The 23,757-nt window shown below is 39.6% G+C and overlaps 1 protein-coding gene across 2 annotated transcripts in view; it reads left to right on the top strand.

Annotated features, from left to right (window-relative positions):
- Positions 1–23,757, top strand: part of LOC106544141 (uncharacterized) — a 78,860-nt gene that overhangs the window by 35,377 nt on the left and 19,726 nt on the right. The window contains exon 4 of one of the 2 annotated variants that reach the window (XM_014060318.2): positions 11,671–11,743. In XM_014060318.2, coding sequence (XP_013915793.2) covers positions 11,671–11,703 — 33 coding nt within the window. In that variant the 3' untranslated portion in view covers positions 11,704–11,743. The remainder of the gene's footprint in view (positions 1–11,670; positions 11,744–23,757) is intronic. The other variant, XM_014060317.2, reaches the window with a different exon arrangement.

A 23,757-nucleotide genomic window follows, 5' to 3' on the forward strand; every position in this document is an offset into this window, starting at 1 on the left:
CGCTAACTTCTCTTTTTGAGTTAGAATGGTTTAAAGCATTAGGGTTATCAATTTCTGGAATCAACTCCACCAGTGCAGAGGATGAGTTCAAAGACCTAACCCTGGAGTTCTCTGATGTATTCGAGAACCCCCTAGGTAAATATACTGATAATCCGATATAACTCAATATAGATACCCAAATCGCACCCATTCGGCTCAAGGCTAGGCGATTCCCTTTGGCCCTTAGAGAAAAGGTGGATATTGAGTTGGATAAACTAGTAGCTCAAGGGATCTTAGAGCCAGTGGATCATGCCCCTTTTGAAACAACTATAGTTGTTCCAATCAAGGCAGATGGATCCGTCAGGATCTGTGGGGATTACAAAACTACTTTGAATAAAGTTTTGCAAGCCCACCCTTATCCTGTCCCTGTGGTACAGCATGTTTTGCTTTCCTTGGGACAGGGCAAGGTTTTCGCTAAACTTGATCTTGCTCGGGCTTATCAGCAGCTGCCAGCGGACGAAGCCACTGCAGCTGCACAAACCATAGTAACTCACTGAGGTGCTTTTAAATGCCGCCGACTCCAATTTGGAGTTAGCATCACCCCGGGCTTATTCCAAAGTTTAATGGAGTGGTTCCTCCATGGGCTTCCTGGAGTGATTCCATATTTTGATGATGTCCTGATCGCTGCAAGCAGCTGATCAGAACTTGTCCAAATGTTACTGAAGGTATTTTGTCGGTTCCGGGAAGCCGGCCTTAGGCTGAAGTGTTCTAAATGTCAATTAGGGGTCCCATCAGTAGAATTCCTGGGGTATCTGAATGACGGTCAGGGAATACATCCAACCCCGTCAAAGGTTGAGGCAATTTTGGCCACCCCAGTGCCAACCAGTAAGGCTCAATTGCAGGATTTCCTGGGGTTGCTTAATTTTTATTCTGTTTTCCTTCCATATAAGGCGTCAGTGGCCAAGTCCCTCCACCATCTGTTAGATAGCACAGCTCCATGGATTCGGACTAGCCACTCCCAATGGCTTAGAGGCACCGATCGCTTATTACTCATGCACTTTATCAAAGGCTCAACGCAATTACAGCCAAATTGATAAAGAGGCTCTGGCTGCCGTTGCGGGAGTAAAGCAGTTCCACCATTACTAATATGGCGGTTCCTATCAATTAATCACGCATCACAAGCCCTTGTTAGGAATACTTGTTGGGGATCGGACCACACCACAGATTCTGTCCCACCATGTGTCACAGTGGGCTGAATTTTTATCCGCATATTATTACACATTGATTCATCGCCCCGGTAAGGACATGGAACATGCAGATGCTCTTAGCCATTGCCAGCTTCCTTCGCTCGTAGTGGATACGGCTCCAACGTCACGGGTTCTCCAAGTGGATGACTTGGCCTTGCCTTTGTCTGCCGTGGACATTGCCCAGTACTCAAGGAAGGATATTGTCCTCTCCCACGTAATGGACTGGGTCCACAGGGGCTGGACGCACAGGCAACTGGCACCTGATCTCCAGCCTTTTTACCGCCGTTGCCTGGAACTGTCCGAGTTACAAGATTGCTTGCTATGGGGTCCCTGGGTTGTGGTCCCGTTGGCTCTCCACCACCAGGTCCTCGTCCACCTCATTGATGGCCATCCAGGCATAGTGCTGATGAAATCTTTCGGCTGCAGCTATGTCTGCTGGCCTAACATGGATAGGGACATTGAGGCATGGGTACAACAGTACCGGCCTTGTCAACAGACACGGCCATTACTAGTGGCTGCCCCGGTACATGAATGGGAGGTTCCCCTGAGCCAGTGGTCCCGAATCCATTTGGATTTTGCGGGCCCGTTTTTGGGAGTGACCTTGCTGGTGGTAGTGGATGCTCTGTCTAAATGGGTTGAGCTGTTCCCAATGCAGTCCACCATGTCCGAAGCCACTACTCGGGTCCTCACTTCCTTGTTTGCAAGTCACGGGTTGCTGGACACGTTGGTGTCCGACAATGGGCCCCAATTCTCCTCCAGATGTACCTTGCCAGCATAGGCATCCACCATGCTATGGTAGCTCCCTACCATCCAGCTGGGAACAGGCCAAACAGGCTGCCGCTTGGCTAAGGAAGCTTTGAGCTGAATGGATCAGGGGAGTTGGAGTGAAATAGTCGCCGCCTATCTATTTGCCCAACATATGACCCTGATGGGCCGGCGACACTGGACCACTCTGGACAGGTTACACCCTTCCTATGTGGTCGACCGGCCTTCCCATGATTCTGGGCTAACCAGGAGTTTTTCTGTTGGGAAAGGTGTTTGCCCAAAGCTTCACAGGGGGGCCTAAATGGGTGGTAGGATGCGTGATTCATGTAACCAAGCCCTGTTCCTACAGGGTACAACTCGAGGATGGCAGGCAATGGCGGCACCATGTGAACCACCTGCGTCGTGGTGCTGCCATAGAGTTTTCCAGTGTTCTGTCCAATTTTGCCTCTTACGACCGTCCGGACACCGCCTACTGGCACAACTCCAACCCATTTTTGGAACCACCAACACCACTTCCCGATGCGCTCTTGTTGGACAACTCACCTGTAGTTACAAGCCAAGGTCCAGGGGTGGAGTCTCCAGTTGTTGTTGATCTTCCAGCTTCATTTCAAACGCTGGCAGGCCAGGGGGCTCCTCCTTCTCCTGCGCCCTCCACTCAGGAACTAAGATGGTCTGAGCGAGTGCGTTCTCCCCCGCCTATTTGCAAGACTACGCATGCGTGGTCCGGGGGGAAGGAGTGTTACGTCCTTGGACTCACGCCCAGCGCAAGTAAAGCACTGCAGAAGTTGATCCTATTGGCTCCGGCAATCCTGGCACGTGCCGGGAGAAGTATAGACAGCTGTTTGGTTACCCTTCTGACAGCTACTGTATAAATAGCTGTCAGACAGGCTCCTGAGGTGTACTTATTGTTGTGGTTCCATGTTAATAAGCCATTCTCATTCTAAGCAATCACGTCGTGGTTATTGTCTCTGCAAAATACTTAATATGGCTGAAAGTCAGAAGCCATTCAGCATGCCTACTTATAATGGGAGCTGACACTCACAATTCAGTATGTACTTGATTATATGTGCATTCTTTATAAATTTACATTGGGAAGAAAGGGGAATGATGATACCTTGCAAATATAATGGAGAAACATTATTCTTCAGCACACAATCTCCACCCCAACTAACAATCACTAGAATACATCTTACAAATCATTTGTTTCTCTTACAGTTTCTAGACTGCTATTTCATCAATTACTCTAACTAAGAAAAATTGAAGTATACCCACAGACACTTTGGTTTTATGTTTGGTTAATGACATGCTTAATTTCAGTTCTTTCAATCAGGTTTCGGTTTTGGTAAAACATTGAAATGCCATGTGTCAAAGGGATCGGAAAGGTATGCTTTCTTCTCTCTTAGCAGCTTTCCAATTTGTTGATCATTATATCCTTCTGGACTGCCTGAAATATTGGGAGTGGGAGTAGACAGGATGTTGTGGTGGTTCAATTTCAGTCCGTATTGGGAGTTGATTGTATAAATTGTAGTCCTAGGCTTTAATTTATAAAAAGCCACAGGATTTTTAATCATCTAATGAGGGTGCTGGTGAAGCCCATTGGCCAGTGTGCATCAACAGTTGGCTGAATTTCTGGTCATCTAAATAATACTGTTTCAAGCCTCTCCAGATAGCTTCAATATCTTGAGATTGTTGAAATGCGAAGAGCAGGCTATGATCAAGTAACTTCCATGGTTCTGGATGGAGCCACACTACCTCAGTTAGAACTGGTGTACAGTTGGAGAGCAGTTGATAGTTGTGGCTAGGAGATCCTTGCATAAATCCATTCTCTCTTTTTTTGCGCATGTTCCTAGATTGGGAGGCTTGGCTCATAATTGTTTATGCCTTGGTGATATATTGCCTGGAAAACTGCAATATGCTCCTCATGGAGTTTCTCTTGCAGACTATTCAGAAGCTAGAACATTATGGGTGCACCTTGGTACACTCATATAATAGCAGTATTGTTACACTGGTTACCAGTAAACATCTGGGAGAAATTCAAGTTGCTAGTTGTCATCTATAAAGAACTTCTGTCATAGGACCGAGATATTTGAAGAATCATTTATTTTCAATAAAATTAGATAGAGTTTGCATGCTCTGGGTCCCATCTATCCAACAGTGCCATTTTCAGGTACCTGCAATGTGCATCCCTGGTCTGTTCTCTCACCTACCTTATGAAATACCATCATCCCCAAGATTTAGATGGCGCAAACCCTGCCTTCCTCTCATAAGGTGCTGAAGACCTGGTTGTTTCCTTGAATATTGGGCCAGATATTGGTATATGTTAGTATCAATTATAGGACTTATCAATTCCAGTGCTTTATGTGAATAAAAACATATATGTGTTTACATGTGGTTCTTTTTATGGTTGATGCATTTTTCTTAATGTTTTAAATGTGGTAGCCACCCAAGGTTGTTTGGTCATATAAATGAAAGCTATTTACACAAATATGTCAAAGAGTGGGATGCTTCCTAATAAATATCTATGGATTTCAGCTTTATCCCCTCGTTATTGTGCTCCCTTCATTTTATCTGATGAAAAAAGTAAAATCCACCAATACTTCTGTGTAATCCAGATATTTCCAGATGTTGTCTAGAAAGAGGCATTGTATTAAGTTTTAAAATAGAATAAAGCTGGAAGGGACCTTGGAAGTCTTCTAGCCCAGCCCCCTGTTCAAACAGGAGACCCTGTACAAGTTGAGACAAATGATTGTCCAGTCTCTTCTTAAAAACCTCCAGTGATGAAGCACCTAAGAAGGCAAGTTCTTCCACTGGTTAATTTTTCTCACTGTTGGGAAGTTTCTCCTTAACTTCTGGTTGCTTCTCTCCTTGAGAAGAACTAATCTCCTTGATTAGTTTCCAACCACTGTTTATTTATTAGGTCCATTTTAAGTCTGTGCCTACAGCCTCTGTAAATGTGAAGTTTAAATTTCTGGTTAAGAATCTTGCAAGATCATGTGAATAATGCTATGTTGAAAGTAATTGAGATTTTCAAGGAGCTTTGATTTGTCCTTTCAACCCAAACTTGTGGTGTTAAATTTGAATTTCCTCCAGAGAGGCTAACCCTGCAAAGCATATTGAAAGATCAAGCAAACCCTGTTCTTATTACCCACCAACAGTACTTCAGGGTTAGTTAAATATTAGGATTGAAGATTTTGAGATAAAGCTGGTGGCATGCCCAGGGATGTTCCAAACATGTGGAACTCCATTCAACTAAATTGATATTATTTTGGCTCAGATGGCAACATTACTTCTTGGTATCTAAGCTTAAAGGTCATATGCAGCTGCTATAGCAGCAAGCATGGCAACACCAAATACCTAATCTCTCATGTGGCCATAAAACCCCATGGGATCAATTTGAAGTTGCTATCGTAAAGTCCTAATTCTGTGTAGAGGTTTTTGTTTTTTTTAAAGCATGGTTTTGGGCTGGACATATTGAGTTTACAGGCCAGAATTAGGAGTCCCACGATGCTTTTAACCACGACTTGCATTTTGAAATGGAAGAAGTATGTATTTTGCCATCACTGCATCTCATTGCTGGTGAAATATTTGTTCCCTGAATCCTTGTCTGTGTTAGAGAAAAATTTTGATTTTGAAAAAAAAGAGTTGACCTTGGTATCTGTGTGTCTATATGGAGTATGTAGAATTTAGGTCTACCTCAGCACTCTTTATTTCACCCTCTGTTTTATATACCATGCTTTCTGTCAGCAGACTATGGAGTTAATGTTGTCTCAGCCCTGCTATTTGTGAGCATAGGAGTGATTTGGTGCCACTTTCCTGAATGAAATGAGGAAAACAGAGCACTGAATAGGCAAGAGAGAATTGGCTGCCTCAGAATGTCTCCTCAAAGTATGCTGTGCAGCTTTATGCTTTTCCTTGCTAATCTGCAAAGATATGCTTGCCCTGTTGCTTAATTTGCTCTGAGGGGAAGGGTTAGAAGTCCCTGTGAAGAATAATTGAATTTAGTTCATAATTTTCCATCCTAAATATATCTTGTCTGGGATTCTTGGGAAGGAGGGAGGCAGGCCATGGCCACAGAACTAGGCATTTTGCTAGTACTGTAAAAAGTAACATCTGTTGGTTTGTTCTTTTTCTTCTCTTGTTCCCAAGAATATGCTCCAGTCTGATTTCTTGGATCCTCCTAGTAGAATGGATTACCTCAGGACCAGCTGCTTTGGGTTATCTCCAGTCTGAATAGAGACAGGAAATTAATGCAATTTCAGAAGGAGAGCTTACTCTGCTTAACCCTAACAGAGATTTATGATTCAGATTTGCTGGCCTCATTCTTCTGCAATTTGGTGCCCTCCAGATGGGTCAGACTACAACTCACATCATTCTGTTCAGTCACACTTAATGTGGAAGTCAATAACACTTTCCCATTTTTACCTGAAAGGATTACTAGTGGCTTCCTTAAATGATCTATATACTACTAAAAATCTCCTGTGTGTTCCATTTGTTTATAATCTTCAATTGGCCAAAATGGTGCATCATAGGGCAATGATGGCAATCCTTTTTCTTATGGTATGCCAAAATTATCCACACACGCACTATTACACATGCACATGTGCCCACTCAATTTCCACACCCACCTGCGCATGAACATGTGATACCACCCCCTGCACATGCACGCAATCCCTCCACAGGCTCCAGAAGCGTTATTGAAGCCTGGGGAGGGCAAAAACGGCCTCCCCCGGTCCCCCAGGAGGCCCTCCGGAAGCTGAAAACAGATCGTTTCCAAACTTCCTGTTGGCTCGTTGGGAGTGTTTTTCACTTTCCCCAAGCTTCAGGATAGCCTCTGGAGGCTGGGAGGGTGAAAAATGGCCCCAACAGCCCAACTGGAACATAAACAATCTGCTTCTGACTTCTGGAGGGCCTCTGGAATTCCATTTTTGCCTCTCCCAGGCTTCAGGAAAGGCTCCGGAGGCTGAGGAAGGGCGAAACCCCCCAGCAGCCCAACTGGAGGCTCCGGAAGAGCGAAAAATCAGTTGGCCGTTGAACGCATGCACGCCAAACTGATGGCTGGCATGTCACCAAATATGGCTCCACATATCACAGGTTCGCCATCACGGTCATAGAGCAACAATTGTGGAATGAATGTCCTCAAATGGATTAATTTATACAGTACATTGAGAATCTGGGAACCATAACTCAAATGGAATTGAAATTGGGTAAAATTGTGACTTCTTCAGTACTGTCATGCTACCACAGTCAGCCATAGTCACACAATTGTTATTTCTAATGCTCCTTGACACATTCCTAAGAAGGAAATATCTCTGAAATGATGACCTGATGGGTCCCAGGTTGTCTAGTAAATTTTAGCTTTGTGGAAAATATAGTAAGGGAAACACATGATTGTTCTCTTCTTCTAATCTTTTAGGGAGATTGGTTGGCTTTTTGCAATTCGGGCTTTCTCCCACCTGAAAATGTACCGTAAATATGTTCCAATCTCTAGGTAAAAGAAACACAGCAATATTTTCCTATATTTAATTTTGTTAATCCATTCAAAGTCTGTGTATAGAAAATTCACTCATAAATAAAAAGTGTAATCAAGCCTTCAGTCTTTTTATTAAATGGAACCATCATCTTGTCGTGACGTGAAGTGACTTCTGGTTTGCTCGTAGGGTTGTTTTTTGCTCTTCGGAGGCTTCAGGGAAGCCTCCTGAAGGTCCCTGAAGCCTCCGGAGGGCCTCTGGGGGGAAGGGGAGGCTGTTTCTGCCCTCCCCAGGCTCCTATAAAGCCTCTGGAGCCTGTGGCTGTAGAAAAAAGCATGGAAAAATGGGGGGACCATCTCTCATGCGTGCATGCTCACTGGGGGGATCACACATTGCATTATGGGTGCGGCACGCCTGCACATGACCCCCCTGCGCTCCTCCCTTATGGCACGCGAGCCAAAAAAGGTTTGCCATCGCTGGTCTAGGCAACATAGGACCCTCTAATTATTTATTCCACTCAACTTCTACTTTTTGTATATCAATTTTTTACTTATTGACATCAACTCCGATCTGGACTAGTTAGTAAAAAATTCAGCTATTTTACTAACGACCTCGATCATTTGCATCAACATGGAAATAGTAATGTGAGGGTTAGGAATAAACAGAAGAATGTCAAATCCAAATAACTTTTCAACTTCTAACTTGCCAGATAATTGTGTGTAGGCTTTGACTGGAGAAAATTAGAGTAGCAAAATAACTGATAATTGTCTTAAGTCTTAGATATAAAATTGCCCAGTGTTTTACACTAATATTGTCGTCTGAAGTGTTGTTTTCAATAAAATTTGAGAGAGAATGCTTGCCCTCAACTTGTAATTTAAAAAGACAAGAAGAAAGGGCTTCTTTTTATTGTTTTGGGGGATTGGAAAATAAAAGGGTTTGGTCATTTACTTCTTCACTAATCTGATGCCTCCCAGATGTGTTTTACTATGCTTCTTGTCACTTTTCCATTGAAAATTCCTTATTGAAGCACAATAGATTTTCTCAGAATATCTAGGAACAATTTGTTTTCCTTCCTAACATTTTTCCAAAAGTTCAGGGTCTGCTTTTTTCAGATCGGCAATCATGGATTAATTGGTGGTGATAGGAATTGACCAACCAGCTTGTTGCTTAGCCCTGACACTATGGGCTAAGAAACACTGAGTAATCCAAAGTCACCAGCCACCTTTCATGCCAAAGCAGAACTAGAACTCACAGTCTCCCGGTTTTTAGCCTGGTGCCTTAACCAAACTGGTTTTCTATGTTGAAACAAGATGATTGTGAAATTTTAAATGTTATTGTATATGGAATTAATATAATGGTTGTTGATTCAGGAGGTATAACTTAACAATGCATTTTGTGCATTTTCCATGTTCCAAGATTCAACGAAATCACTTTCAGCCCTCTGAAACTTTCAAGCTGAGTATGCCACAGGGACAAAGTAATAGTATATTTAGTATGCAGGGAAAATAAGTAATTGAACAGGTTTATTTATGGCACATGAGAGAAGTAGAAAAAGGGGCTAAAGAAGCATGGGGATGGAAACTGCTTTTCAAGTGATGAGAAAGAAGAGAAAAATTGGCTACCAAAAAATTGCTGGAAAGGTCTGAATGACGGTGGGAAAAAGCCAGTCCATCTCACTAAAAGCACTAGAAGTCCAAGCTGTACAAGAAAAAAAATAAGCTAACACTGAAAGAAGTAATTTGATATTAACCATTCTTGGTACGAATTGCTACCTCACAATGAGCCTGCACAGTATAATAGTTAATCTATTAAATTGGAACAGGGGAGCTCAAGATTCAAATCTCCACTTGAAGCCTGCTGGTGCTTTTGAACACTTCAGCTTCTCCCCGTTTAGCGTAACCCACAGCTTGGTTCATACAGTATGTAAAATGAGGGGAGATGCTCTCTCTTGGCTTCCCAAAGGAAAGGCAGGATAAGAGCCAGTTTGGTCTAGTAGTGAAGCACTAGGCTAGAAAGCGAGTTCAAGTCCTGCCTTAGCCATGAAAGTCAGCTGACTGACTTTGGGCAGACACTCTCTCTCAGTCCAATCCACCTCACAAGGTTGTTCTTGTGGAGAAAATAGGAGGAAAAGGTGTGTTGGATATGTTTGCTGCCTTGAGTTGTTTGTAAAAATAATAAAGAGAGGATACAAACAAATTTAATATCTGTGGGCTTTGCCACACTTAACTTTTGAAACTGATTGGAGAAGCTGTTGCATGGCTCTACTGCATGACAGTAGAAATTAATGTGTGTTGTTATGCATATAAAGCAGATACTTAGAAGAGATGCAGAAAGTGGGGAGATGACTGATTTAGTAAGCTTAAGACAGTGGTATACTAGCTAAAGGGTTGAATTGGTTTTGGGTTCAACCCAAGTTCAAATCTACTCTCTGCCATCCCTGATTATTGTGTGGTATACCTTTTGTCTCACACTGAATGAAAGGCAAGATATGGATATTTCTAGAAATCTGTTGTTACTATTGTACATTTTCATTGTATTGATCTTTCTTCAGTTAAAAGTCAGCTATAGACTTCATAGGAGTTTGCCATTCCCAAATTTCCCTACTGGAGATTTCAACATGCTAATTTCTCTAATATACATAAATTATTCTAATCCAAATTGTTGTGACGCATACTTCTTTTCTGCAAGGAGACATCTCTTTTTGCAGATTTTTGATGAGAATGAAAACATTATCAGATTTTTTTTATACTGTTACTGCAAATGTGCAGTCCATTATAAGATCAATTCTCTTACAAATCTATGTCAGATTTCTTTCACATTGCTAAATAAGGAAGAGCAGATGCAGGAAGTTTCAAGTAGAAATACTTGGCATCCCGAACTATTGCTAATATAAATAGTTTAAACAAATTCTTAACAAAATGGGAAGATACTTTATGACATGACATTGTAGAATAAGAATTGGCTACTGTGGGATCTTGTTTTGTTGCTAATAGAAATCTGAGAAAGATCTAGAAAAGTAGCTGACACTACTTTTACCTGGCATGGGGAATAGGAGCTTTACTTACTAGAATTTGGCACATTAGGCTGCTGCTAAATTAACTTATTTTAAAGTCTTTTTAGATTGCCTTAGTAGGACAATGCCTTCCTTAAGAGGCACACTACAAAAAGATAGCAAGAAATTCAACGTTAAGTTGCTAGCATTCAATAATACCAATGTTCTATCTAGCCCTGCATAAAAAGTGACCACAGTTCATCAACCAGCAAATGCATAGGAGTAGAGAAAAGGCAGGTTTTTACCTGTACTTTATAAGGTCCTAATTAGATATTTTCCTCACATAAATTTTCATCTTCCACTGAAGAAAATGTAAATATAATGAGCAACGACAAATAGGCAAGAATTCTTAAGTAGAAGATTGCATCCATTTTTAAAATTTTGACAAGAACTCTGGGTGTCTTATAAAATAACTCCCTTAAGGGCATGGTTTTTTTACAAAATAGCTATGGGCAAGTAGAATGCAGTTGGAGAAAGGCAGGCAAACTTTTATATAGTACCTTTTTAACTAGCTCACTTCCATTACATTCAGAGTATACATCTCTTGTCTTGCAGCAGCAGAATTCAGCGATTGTTCTTTGAAATTTTTAAAGTTTACATGTCATTCATTTAATTTTTTAAACTGTTGATTTCTCTTTAAATTAAACCTGTGCCATGAATTTAAAGGGATTAATGGTATTTTTCTCCAGTGAATACTGTAAAATAATTTTAAGGAAAGAGTGGAAATGTTGCTAAACTAATATTCAAAATTTAGGCATCTAGGGAATCACATATATGCATATAGAAAAAATGCTTGTGATTCTTTTAGAATGAATTGCATCTTGATAATCACATCAGGCATGCAGCTTAGTTAACCAAAAGTAAAATATAACAGGATAACATTAAAAAGGTGAGTTATGAACCAAGGTAGTCCTATTATATACCAACTGGTAATACTTGCAGCCAGAAGTTTACTCTTTTTCTTCTATCTCATTTGGAGATGACACAGTCATTCTGAGCTGCTCCCCATTTCTAAAGCAAAAACAACCTTTAAGTTCAGTGTTGGATTTTTTAAAATTCTTTTAATGCACTCTTCAGGCTCCTTTCTATTACTCCACTGATGTTCATTATGAGGTGATGTTATATTTCTTATTCAAGCTTCAGCTGACTTTCACCTTAGGTTTTTGCTTCTCTTTTAGAAGATGCTGTTTAAGAAGAATTGTGGTACAAAGACAAGGATCATCAAAATTCACGTAAGTTGAGCTGTAGATACATTTTTCTTTTCCCTTCGCTCATATGTGTCAATATCATAAGCATTCCATAGAGCAAAAGTCCATAGCTGAGAGCTTTCCAGTTCCCTTATAAAAGTTCTTGGTTTTTAGTAGCATACACTGGGAAGGGCAAGGGCAAAGAATTAAATATAGAGGGGATGATCATGTTAACTGAACTTGATTAATTGAATGAAAATGTAATTAAATTCATTGTTGTTAGTTGCGAAGTCGTGTCTGACCCATCGTGACCCCATGGACAACGTTCCTCCAGGCCTTCATGTCCTCTACCATCCCCCGGAGTCCATTTAGGTTCACACCGACTGCTTCAGTGACTCCATCCAGCTACCTCATTCTCTGTCATTCCATTCTTCGTTGCCCTCAATCGTTCCCAGAATTAGGCACTTTTATTGGCAGGGTAATGTCTCTCCTTTTTAGTATGTAGTCTAGATTAGTCATAGTTTTCATCTCCAGGAGCAAGTATATTTTAATTTCTTGGCTGTAGTCACCATCTGCGGTGATCTTGGAGCCCAGGAAAATAAAATCTGTCACTACCTCCATTACTTCTCAATTTATTTGCCAGAAATTGAGAGGGCCTGATGCCCTCTTAGTTTTAGATCTTAGTTTTCTTAATGTTGAGTTTCAAACCAACTTTTGCACTCTCCTTCTTCACCCACATCAAGATGCTCTTTAGTTCCTCTTCACTTTCTGTCATTAGAGTGGTATCATCTGCATATCTGAGGTTGCTGATACTTTTTCCCATTTCAATTCATATTTACCGTATTTTTCAGAGTATAAAATGCACCGGACTATAAGATGCACCAAGGTTTTGAAGAGACAAATTTTTAAAAAAGTAGGTAGGTAGATAAAGGGATAGAGAGAGAGAAAAAAAATAGAGATAGATAGAAATACAGTAGATAGGGAGGGAGGGAGAGAGAGTGTGTGTGTATGTATGTATGTAGGTAGGTAGGTAGGTAGGTAGGTAGAGGGATAGAGAGAGAAATAGAAAGATACAGTAGAGAGAGATACAGTAGATAAGCAGAGAGAGAGTAGGTAGGTAGGTAGATAGACGGATAGAGAGAGGGAGAAATACAGTAGGTAGGTAGGGAGAGGGAGAGAGAAAGAGAGAAATACAGTAGGTAGTTAGGGAGAGAAAGAGAGTAGGTAGGTAGGGAGAGGGAGAGAGAAAGAGAGAAATACAGTAGGTAGTTAGGGAGAGAAAGAGAGTAGGTAGGTAGATGTTTCCAGGTGTACTTATCCATGTGCTGGAGAAGGAAATTGCTGACAATCTGCAGCACCTAACTTTGTTCCTGCTGGCACAGCATTTGATCCATGTAATTCTCATCAATTAGTTAAAGAGCTTTCCAAAAGGCGGGGGGGGGGGGTTTGCACTTGGCAAACCTCCCCAAAATGGTCCGTTTTTCGCAAAATCAGGCCTGTTTTTTTCAAATGAAAGGCATAAATAGCCTTGGGGGGGGGGCTTGCAGAGTGCTCCTGGCGGGTGGGGGGCCAAAAACAAGCAAAAAACCAGTCTGTTTTTTGCAAAAATGGGCCCGTTTTTTGTAAAAAAAAAAAAATTGCATGCATAGCCTTATGGAGGCTTATGGAGTGCTCCTGGCGGCTGGGGGGGCCCCCCAAAAACGGCCCATTTTTTTGCTCATTTCTGCCCTCCCCAGCCCCCAGGAGCTCTCTGAAAGCCTCCATAAGGGTATGCATGGCCATTTTGGTGAAGGGGCGGGTTTCGGAAGGTAAAAAATGCTGTATTTGGAGTATAAAACACACCTGGTTTTCGGGCTCTTTTTTGAGGAAAAAAGATGCGTCTTATACTCCGAAAAATACGGTAAATATAATTAAAATGTAAGTTTCAGCTCCAACTTTTTTGTCCTTGCCCTGCTTATGTTCTAGAAATCAATGTTTAGCATGGTATTCATTTGCCCTGAAAAAATTGTGCACGCACACACACATACCATTTTGTCATAGTTTCCTGGATAGTAGAAATTGTAAAATGTAAGAATTGTTCAAGGATAGACAATTAATTGCCCCAGAGGATATTTTGTGCACCTCCTTTCAGATAAAGAGGATAGCCCAGTACTTCCAAGCATGAAGAAAAAAAAAGCTTTCATATTTTTATAATCTGAATTATGAAATTTCAAAAATAAAATGTCTGTAAGATTCAGCTGGGGTAGCCAAAGAAAAACATCAATTAGTATGTTATAGAATATTTTAATGTTATAGATTAAACTAGTAGGATAAGTTAATAACTGAAGGTAATAATCCTATTATAGGGACGATGGTATATTAACATATATTTCCTTTTTTTATACTCTGCTCTTGCAAAATCCATTTTTTTAATCCACCCTCTCCTAGGCCACTTAATTTAAGCCAATGATGGATTGTATTACTGCCCAATTATATCACAAGAACATTTCAGAAGATGTTTATATGCAAGACATTTATTTTCTTTATGAAGGCTTATATGCCACTTCAAATCACTGTGACACTAAGTGGCTTACAAGCACACAGATAGAATAACTAGAAATGAAATGCAATAGCCATAAAACAACTGCGAGCAACTGATCTAATCATCACAAACAGAATTAATAATAAAAAGTACTAGCACCCTTTAGGTTGTGCAGGTACAGCCACCTATCACCTGCTTTGGTTTCCAAAAGGTTTTGGACTAGGCAAATTTGTAAACACTTTGTAAATGTTGGGAGAGTACCGATTTTATTCTGGTGGAGTCTATTCCTGTACAAAATGCTCATCACCCACCACGCCTTAAGAGAAAATATTTCCGGGGCAGGCAGTTTCTATTTGGAATAAAAGTTGAAGATAGCCAGGCTCCAAACCATGTAGAACTTTAAAGGAAATAGCTAGCAGTTTGAATTACATTTCTGGATAATTAAGCCAAATGTATGTGTGGGGATTTTTTAATATATTTGAGGTGATTAAGAAATATTAGTTATTTATTACCAGGGATAACCATGCAGGGGGAAAACATATTTCTGCTCTGTCAATAGGCCTTATAAAGGAGAAACTGTGTTTGTCATCGTATGGGAGAAACAATAAAAACTTGAAGGTGAAAATACCATACTTGCTTTGCAGTTTATTAGTCAGTAAAGTAATGATTTGGACTCATGAAGTTTCTGAAGTGTTTTCTCTTTTTTTTGTTTCTAAATGCTCTGTATTAAAATAGGCCAACTAGAAAATATAGATACATTGATCCCTCATAAAGAAATAGGGTAAAAGTGTACAATATGGAAGCACTTCAGGAATTATTTCTGCATAGTCTATAATTCTACAATTGAAGTAAACATTTAAGAAATTTAATTTCAGTCACTTTTGTATACTACTTAAGAATCTGATTTAGAAATCCGGAGACTATTAATTCTAATCTTGCTTTAGGCATGAAAGCCAGTTGGGTGATTTTAGGCCAATCAGTCTCTCTGAGCCTAACCCACTTCACAAGTTGTTAGTGTGGGGAAAATAGGAGGAGGAGGGAGTATTATGTATCCCAAAGGTGCTTTTCCAAAATGTAATTAGACTTCCTTGTTTGTTTGTTTTTATTGAAAATGTTTTGCTTCTCATCCAAGAAGCTTCTTCAGTTGAAGAAAAAGATCTAGTTGCTTTTTGGAAAAGCACTTTTGGGACAACCATGACCTGTATGATTGAGAATCTCCATACCAAAGTATTATGTATGTTCACTTCCTTGAATTACCCATGAAGTAATAAAGTATCCTAGTGGACAACCATTTAAATATGAGCCAGCAGTGTGCAGCAGCTGCCAAAAAGTCAACACAGTTCTAGGCTACATAAACAGAGGGATAGAATCAAGATCACATGAAATGTTAATACCACTTTATAATGCCTTGGTAAGGCCACATTTGGAATACTGCATTCAGTTTTGGTCGCCACGATGTAGAAAAGATGTGGAGACTCCAGAAAGAGTGCATAAAAGAGCAACAAAGACGATTAGGGGACTGGAAACTAAAACATATGAAGAACAGTTGCAGGAACTGGGTATGTTTAGTTTAATGAAAAGAAGGACTAGGGGAGACATGATAGCAGCGTTCCAATATCTCAGGGGTTGCCACAAAGAAGAGGGAGTCAAACTATTCTCCAAGGCATCTGAGTGTAGAACAAGAAGCAATGGATGGAGAGAAGCAACTTAGAACTGAGGAGAAATTTCCTGACAGAACAATTAATCAGTGGAACAGTTTGCCTCCAGAAGTTGTGAATGCTCCAACACTGGAAGTCTTTAAGAAGATGTTGGATAGCCATTTGTCTGTCTGGATAAAATTCTAATAAGTAAACTCAAGTCCCATATCTTTCGTCCTGTGATTTCTACTTCTCATGAATATGGGGCAAAGGTTTGAGGATGGATTGGCGCAGAGGCCAAATAAATGGCATCTTGGTTTTGATAATTGCAAATTGACAGCTCTCTTTAATGATGGAAGCAGAATCCTCATCTGTCTGGATTTTTTTTCCAGAGCCCTTTTGATATTGCTAGCATAAGTCAGCTAATGTTAGGGCTTTCTGCTAGCTTTTTTTAAAAATGTAGGATAACTGAGGAAGTGCTAATGAATCATTACTGAGTAACTTGCACAGCAGATTGCTGCCAAAAAGCCAGAACGTTTTTGTGTTTTTCTATAATGTCATGTTTTTCCTGTAGTTTTTTTGGAAATGAACTAATTAGGTTAATCTGCTCACTACATTGTGATTATTCTTTGTTCTGATTTCCTGAAATAAAGCTCAAGAACACGTCTTCATATTAGAATCAATTTCGCTGTATTTATTTTGTACAATGGCAATAAAGTAGTGGGTTCCAGTATGGTTGGAAGAGGCCTGGCGTCGCCCACATGGATGCACACAGTGCCCGCGCACACACGTGTGGCACGCACAATCGTTGTAGCTGCCAGCGATGCTTCCGCAAGCCTATGCGATGCTCCAGCTGCTTGGCGGAGCATCGCACAGGTGCTGTATGCACCATGCGCGTGCACGGAAACACCAAAGGCTTTAAAGGACAGGTAAGGAGCTCGTGCAGACGGGTGGGCCCTCCAGACACAATACCAGAACGGTACCTGGTGCTTCGGGCAGGCTCCACTACGCCCGTATCGGGGTGTACCGCCTCCAACCCACCACTGACTTATACTTATAAGACACTCACTTCTGAAAGCCATTCTGCAATCTATCACCCTGCTTGATTTTTTTCTTGTTTCTTAAAGAACAAGGAGTTAAATACAACTAGACAGATCCTAAATGATGCTACTGTTGCTGTTAATTTCACTATTTAAACTGTTCTGAATTTTAAAGGATTTGGAAAACTTATTTCCATCTCTGAGGTAAAGGAAGAAAGAAATACATTTCTATGGATTAAGGCAAAATGCAATCTATAAAAGGGATTTATTCCCAGATTAGTGTGGATTGCTGTGGCCCACAATTCTCCATAGCATCCTTAGGTCTAGAGCGGAGGTGTTAAACCTGTGGCCTGCGGTCCAGATGCATCACATGCTGGCCACACCCACCCCTGGTTTAGCAAAAGGGGAAAAAGTCATGATATGTCACATGATGACAATGTGACAACAATGTGATGATCTGAGTTTGACACCCCTGTTCTAGAGAAAGAGATCTATGCCTATGTATGTTTCCTCTGTTTTTCACAGCAGTGCACGATCATTCTTTCAAAAGCAAATATATTACAACCTAAAACTGAAACAGAGGTTTCTTTTCCTAGCCCTAATTATAATTTCTACATCTAGCTTTTCTTCTAAATGCTGCAAATGTAATACCCAATAAATCAAGCCATGTAACAATGCCATTTTAAAAACGGAAGCAAAAATGAATTTAACAATGCCACGTAGCCTGGAAGTGCATCATGGATAAAAATGATCTCTAAGATAACTGTTGCAAGGTCTTAATTTGTACCAAGTTTTTGAAATCATCTGGAAAATGACTTTTTAGACCATGGAATAAAGTCCTGATATTGCAAGTATGCACATGAAATCAAAACCTTTATAGGTGCTATTCTTCTGTCGCTGTCCCAATTCCACTCCAGTGTAGTCCTGGTTCCCAGTGCCAGGCTACCATCTCTTCTCCCACCTGACAACTGGAGTCCCAACATGTTGGCAGTTCTTCTCTTCCACATCTGGATTTGTGTTTTGATTTCTTTTTTAATTGAAATAAACTGAGGTACTTGCAAGCTATTCAACATGTGCAACTCTTTTTTTTTTTGCAGGATGGGGATAATCTTTTTTAATTATTTCATACAACATTTTGTTCATGTAGATTGCTTGTTTTGGCATGTCTCCTATTGACACACAACCAACCAGAATGAATTAATTCCATATTAGAAAAACAACTTAGCTAAAATATTGAGGTGTATTTTTTTCTATAAAAGGAATGCTATGTTCAGAACATGTTTTTCCCTACAAAGAGATTTTTTTTAAAGAAATAATCCTAGAAATTTATGAGCTCTTTCAAACATATGGAATACTGGACTGTCTCTGGCTATAGTTCTAGCAAATAATCCGGGGACTATTATTGAGTATGTGTCTAATACCTTACATCAGAGGTCTTCAAACTTCTCAACTTTAAGACTTGTGGACTTCAACTCCCAGAATTCTCCAGCCAGTTATGCTATTCTAGGAGTTGAAGTCCGCAAGTCTTAAAGTTGACAAGTTTGGGGACCCCTGCCTTACATGTATCAGATAATTTCTAGATACAGAAAATACTCCCCTATTTTCATCTCTCTTTTTTCCTGGTAATTTAAGTGACATACAATTCTTCCCTTCATTTGTGCTGTTTGCAATGTAAGTTAAGCTGGAACAGAAAAGAGAAAGTTTATGTCTTATCTTGATACCATTAGTTCCTTGGATTTGGACCAGAATCATCAAACAATTTCTCTTAATTCTTCTTTCAGTAAACTGAAAGGCCACTGTAGACAGGTGAAACTTTATGCCCTCTTAAAACAACAATCTTATTTTTCACCTTGGAATTGAGTAGGCATTCAAGACTTCACATTGTTGGCAAAAATTTTGCCTTGTGCCAAAAATGAACAAGATGTATTATACTGTGTAACAATATAATCAAGGACAATATAACTGAAGAGAGAGGAGCAGTTACTCAAATAATTTATTTGTTGTGTTTATACACATAGTCTGGAAATAAAACTCAATCTAGAAACCAGTTAATGGATATAATATAAGAAAGTGTACACTTAGTAAAACCTGAAATCTACTTTAGTTGTTTTCAATAAAGGAGAATATTTGTAACTCACACTTGAAATGAGGGGTCCTTCTGTAGCATATTAGCTTGTCAAAGATAACATTCCCATCATCAGCAGAACTAAAAAAAACAATAGTTATTCTGATACATGGTAGAAAGAATAATTTATTTTGATATATTCTGGTAGACAGTAAGTTAGAATTTGAACATGATACATTTATTTACAGAATTTATATGATGCTCATTTAGATTGTGGCCCATGCATTTCTCTTTCTCATCGATGAACACATCTTAATGTACTGGATAGAATTGGTTTGGCAGCTGATCATTACCAGTATTCTATGGTGTCTACCTTTTGAATCTACTTACTATCTGATGCAATCCTCCCCTGAGTTCTGTTGAGTTGAGTTCTTTAAGTCCACAATCAATGAGAACTCTTGATTTTAAAATCCCCTTTGCCAGTTACAAATAATATATTATGCTGACTGTCTTGGCAAAGATATGGCACAATTTTCAGTGTTGCTGTAACTTTGAATGGTTGCTCAATAAACAGTCATTAAACAAGGACTACCTATCTAATGTTCTCTTCTTACCTATTACCCTGAGTTTTATGGGGTCCATACATCATTGTTATGAACTTTCCTACCTACCTTTCCCTCCCTCTCTTTTTTCCTTTTAACAAAAAAGTCATTATTATAAGGATGAAAATATGAAATAGATGCACTAAGGACCCCAAAAACTTTCAACAGGCCTGTGTAGCCATTGGTGAGAAATATAGGTGACGAAGAAAAGGCATGCCCCATATCTTTTCACTGTCATTATTACCCTTGGAGAGGCCTCTGGAGGAACCTCAGCAGGACCACTTCTCTAACAATATTGAGAATAAATTTACAGATAAAATAAATAATTGTTAATGTATTTTGAAAAATCTTTTGGAATAATGAACTTTGGAATGAAGACCTTCCATAAATGTAAGGGGGGGGGGGAGTTGTATCAATTCACCTACTACATATGTTCATCCATAATGAGGATCACATAAATTATGTTTACATTTACTTGTAAATTTACATTTACTGTAAATTATTTACATTTCATCTTGTTACAATACTTGAGAGCATTTTAAAGTATGAATTGTGAAATCCTTTTGGTGTATATCAATAACTTGGAAGTATATGCTTGGTTAGATATTTTTTCTTTAAGGATTCTAGTACTTATGTACTCATGTATCTGAAACTAAATAGTATTTCTCCAAAACTTTGGGGCTTCTATCTTAGCTACTGGGATAGTTCTTCCTTCTTTCCTTTCATTTTAAAAATCAAAACAATATTAGGATTAGCTTTAACTGTCTATGTTTATTCTCTTTTAGGTATGCTGGTTTTTTGACGTATTACTGGAATAAATATTTGTAGTGTAAAAGTAGGAAACTAGACAAAAGCTCTTTCTCTTTCCCTCCCTCCCTCCCCCTAGTCCACCCAGATATAATGCAACCTAATCGCTAATTTAATTTTTGTTCTTCAGTAATCTGCTTATTTGTTTGACTAAATGCTTACTAAAAAGTCAGGCAACAGAATCGTATGGGTCAAGCATTTAAGGGTGGAACAGTTTAAGTCCTATTTTGAAGGCGTTTCTGTTTAAACAAGTAGCTTTTTCCTCCTGACTGTTGCTTTTTAGTAATTCTTATCCATATGCTGTAACAGGGCAAAGCAGTTGGAGAGAAGAGAAAGGAAAAAAAAAAGAGCAAGAATAGTTATTATAGACTTTTTGTTTGTGGTAATAATGAATAATTGGAAGTTTTAAAAATTGTGGAGAAAATAGCTTTATATAATGAAGATTCTGTACTGAAAGATGAGAATGAGTATCATAGAATCAGAGGGTTTACAGCCTCCCAAAGATATTTGAAGGCTGCTATATATAAAGATCAATTTAGTTTTTTGATGCAGTGGCAAGCATGGCGAAATCAAGTTAAGGGCAAAGAAATTTAGGCTAAGGATTAGGAGGAACTTTCTGGCAATAGGAACTGCTCAGTAATGGAACAAGCTATCTTGGAAACCTATAGACCAGTGATGGCGAACCTTTTTCACCTCAGGCGCCGAAAGCACATGCACATGTGATATCGTGTGCATTGGCATGCCCACCGCCATAATTTAATCCCCCCAAAGCCATGCCCTTTGTGCATGCGCGCATGACCCCCTCCTCCGCTGCCCCACCCATGCGCACATGGCTTTCTTGGATCCTGGGGGATGGCGATAATGGCCTCCGCGGGTCCCTCTGGAGGCCGGAAACGGCCCGTTTTCTGACTTCCTGTGGGCCTGGTAGGTCCGTTTTTCATCTTTTCCAGGCTCCAGAGACTTTCTAGGAGCCCAGGGAGGGCAAAAAATAGCCCAACACACAAATCGGAAGTTCGGGAACTGACTTTCGGATTGCCCGTTGGGCCCTTTTTCTCTCTCTGGATGTTTTAGGAGGCTTCCCTGAAGCCTCCAGAGGGTGAAAAACATCCCAACACACAAACCGGAAATCCATTCCTGAACCTCCAATTTGCACGTTGGGCAGTTTTTTACCCTCCCCAGGCTTCAGGGAAGCCTCCTGAAACCTCCGGATGGCGAAAAACAGCCAAAAATCAGGACATGCTGGAGCTGACATGGCAACACCTTGCGTGCCCTCAGAAATGGCTCTGCGTGCCACCTGTGGCACATGTACCATAGGTTTGCCATCACAGCTATAGACTTTCTTTTAAGCAGAGGGTAAACTGCCATTTATTAAAGATGCTCCAGGAATGAATTCCCATCATTGAACAGGGATGGAATCAGGGATGGAAACTCCTTACAAGCAGGTGATTCTTCCTCCTCTTAGAGTTTCACCCACATGTTAATTTTTAAGGGTTGCAATAATGAAAACAAATTTTGTTGTATATATTTGCATACATGATTTTTTTTTCTAAATACAGTAAATTAACTGGTTAAGTTGTAGAAGATAGAATGTTCGTGTTACCTTGTCAGTAAGCATACCTATATCAAAATATGCATTATAGAAAGCCAGACAATTGGAATCCCTTTATGCTTTGCTGCATAAATGATTTGTATGGCTTAATTCTGCACTGAAAAAACCAACAATAACATTTCTGAAATTTATCTCTGAATAGGAAATATTAGACATACTTTTTCAAAATTATCAATGCATGGCCAGAGATCGACAGAATTTTCATACATATTCAATTTTAATACAAAATGAAATGCAATTATAGATACATTTATAAAAAAAATACATTTATAATGTTGGAGGAAGGCAATTTACATGACTGTTTTTCAAATACATTGGGAATAAACTGATGGAAATTTCATCCAGTGATCTGGGAAAAAGAGATTTTTCTCTACAGAAGTAGTAATTTGTCAGTGTTCTTTTTTTCTTTGTGATGCTTGTGGGAATTTGATTCCTTTTCATTTAATCCCTCTGCTGTATAATACACCCAAGATTCTTATCCTTGACCTCTGCTAGTAAAGCAGTTTTTCCAGAGGCAAATGTACTGTGCTGGCATGTGCAGCACTAACGCCTTTCTGAATGGATAATATTGTCTGCCTTGGATTGCTTAGCTTTATGGGATTGCAGCATTTTGAGCCAATGCAAATTATTGGGAGTTCTATGCATGAGCATCTTCACTCATTGCACATTAGCCATAAGGAAGCCATTCATTCCTTGTGCTGTGTATCCTGGGGTTAGCATCTGATTTGCATTACACAAAAAGGCCATAAAGCCTTACAAGCACATGTAGCAGCAGCTTTCAAAGCTACACCCTTTCAAACCTTGTGTGGGTGGAAGGCTGGTGCTGCCACATTTCTATAGCTCAGTGGTAAGGAACACAGGTTTATCTCTTGGAATTTCCAGCAAGACTGGAGAAGATCTGTGTCTGAAATTCTGTAGAGCTGGAAGTTTGCCTTATGTTGAATCAGCATTTTCGTCATCTTATGTTGGCTGACAGCACTTTTTGAGATTTTTAGGAAGGAAAATTGTAGTTTGCTTTAACTGCAGAAGCAGATATCACTTGAGCCTTTTTATTTATTTTGATGCAAATGGCTTATAGCTTGCTGTGTTTCAGTTACGTGGAACAATATTTAAATAAGGACAGAGGTCTGACTCAGTATAACATAGATGCTGTTTTCCTAATACGGCTTTGATGGGATATTATGGGAATTCCAAATTGTCCTCTGTAAAATTAGCCTGAACATTAACAAAAATCTACTTTGCCTGCTGTGAAAATGTTAGCAGCTTAAAGAAACACTAGTTCTCTTGGATCAGTCTTTTCCATCTGAAGTGTTTTATTATGTTGTAGCTCCAAGAACTGTTGAATTGACTGAGAATTTAGAAGGTTATATTCTCAATTTACCTGGAATGACTAACTTGGGACAAGTTGGCTATAATCCCATATTTGTTATGCTAGGGACTTTTTAAGCAATATTGCTTCCTATATGGTATTGCTTCATCTTTGATAACTTTCTAGACTGACTCATATCAAAAATGGAATTCTAAATATTATTTCAACGGAACAGAATTGCTACTACTTCAGCATGTTCATGGTTTGTAGTTTTATTCTGCAATTAAATACATTTCTTCACAAAGTCTTTGAATTGACATTCACCTTATTCCAGAAGTATCTGAACAATTTATTACATTAGCCCTCTGGCTTAAAGGTATGGCTGTTGTTTCCATTGCTTGCCAAAGATTAATCTCATTCAGATAGTCTTGAGTTTTCATCCAACCATCATGATGGAAAGTTGTTTGAA

Source organism: Thamnophis sirtalis, unplaced genomic scaffold (genome assembly GCF_051295495.1).
Source record: "Thamnophis sirtalis isolate CommonGarterSnake01/CBP01778 unplaced genomic scaffold, rThaSir2_p1.2 scaffold_6, whole genome shotgun sequence".
Classification (NCBI taxonomy): Eukaryota; Metazoa; Chordata; class Lepidosauria; order Squamata; family Natricidae; genus Thamnophis; species Thamnophis sirtalis.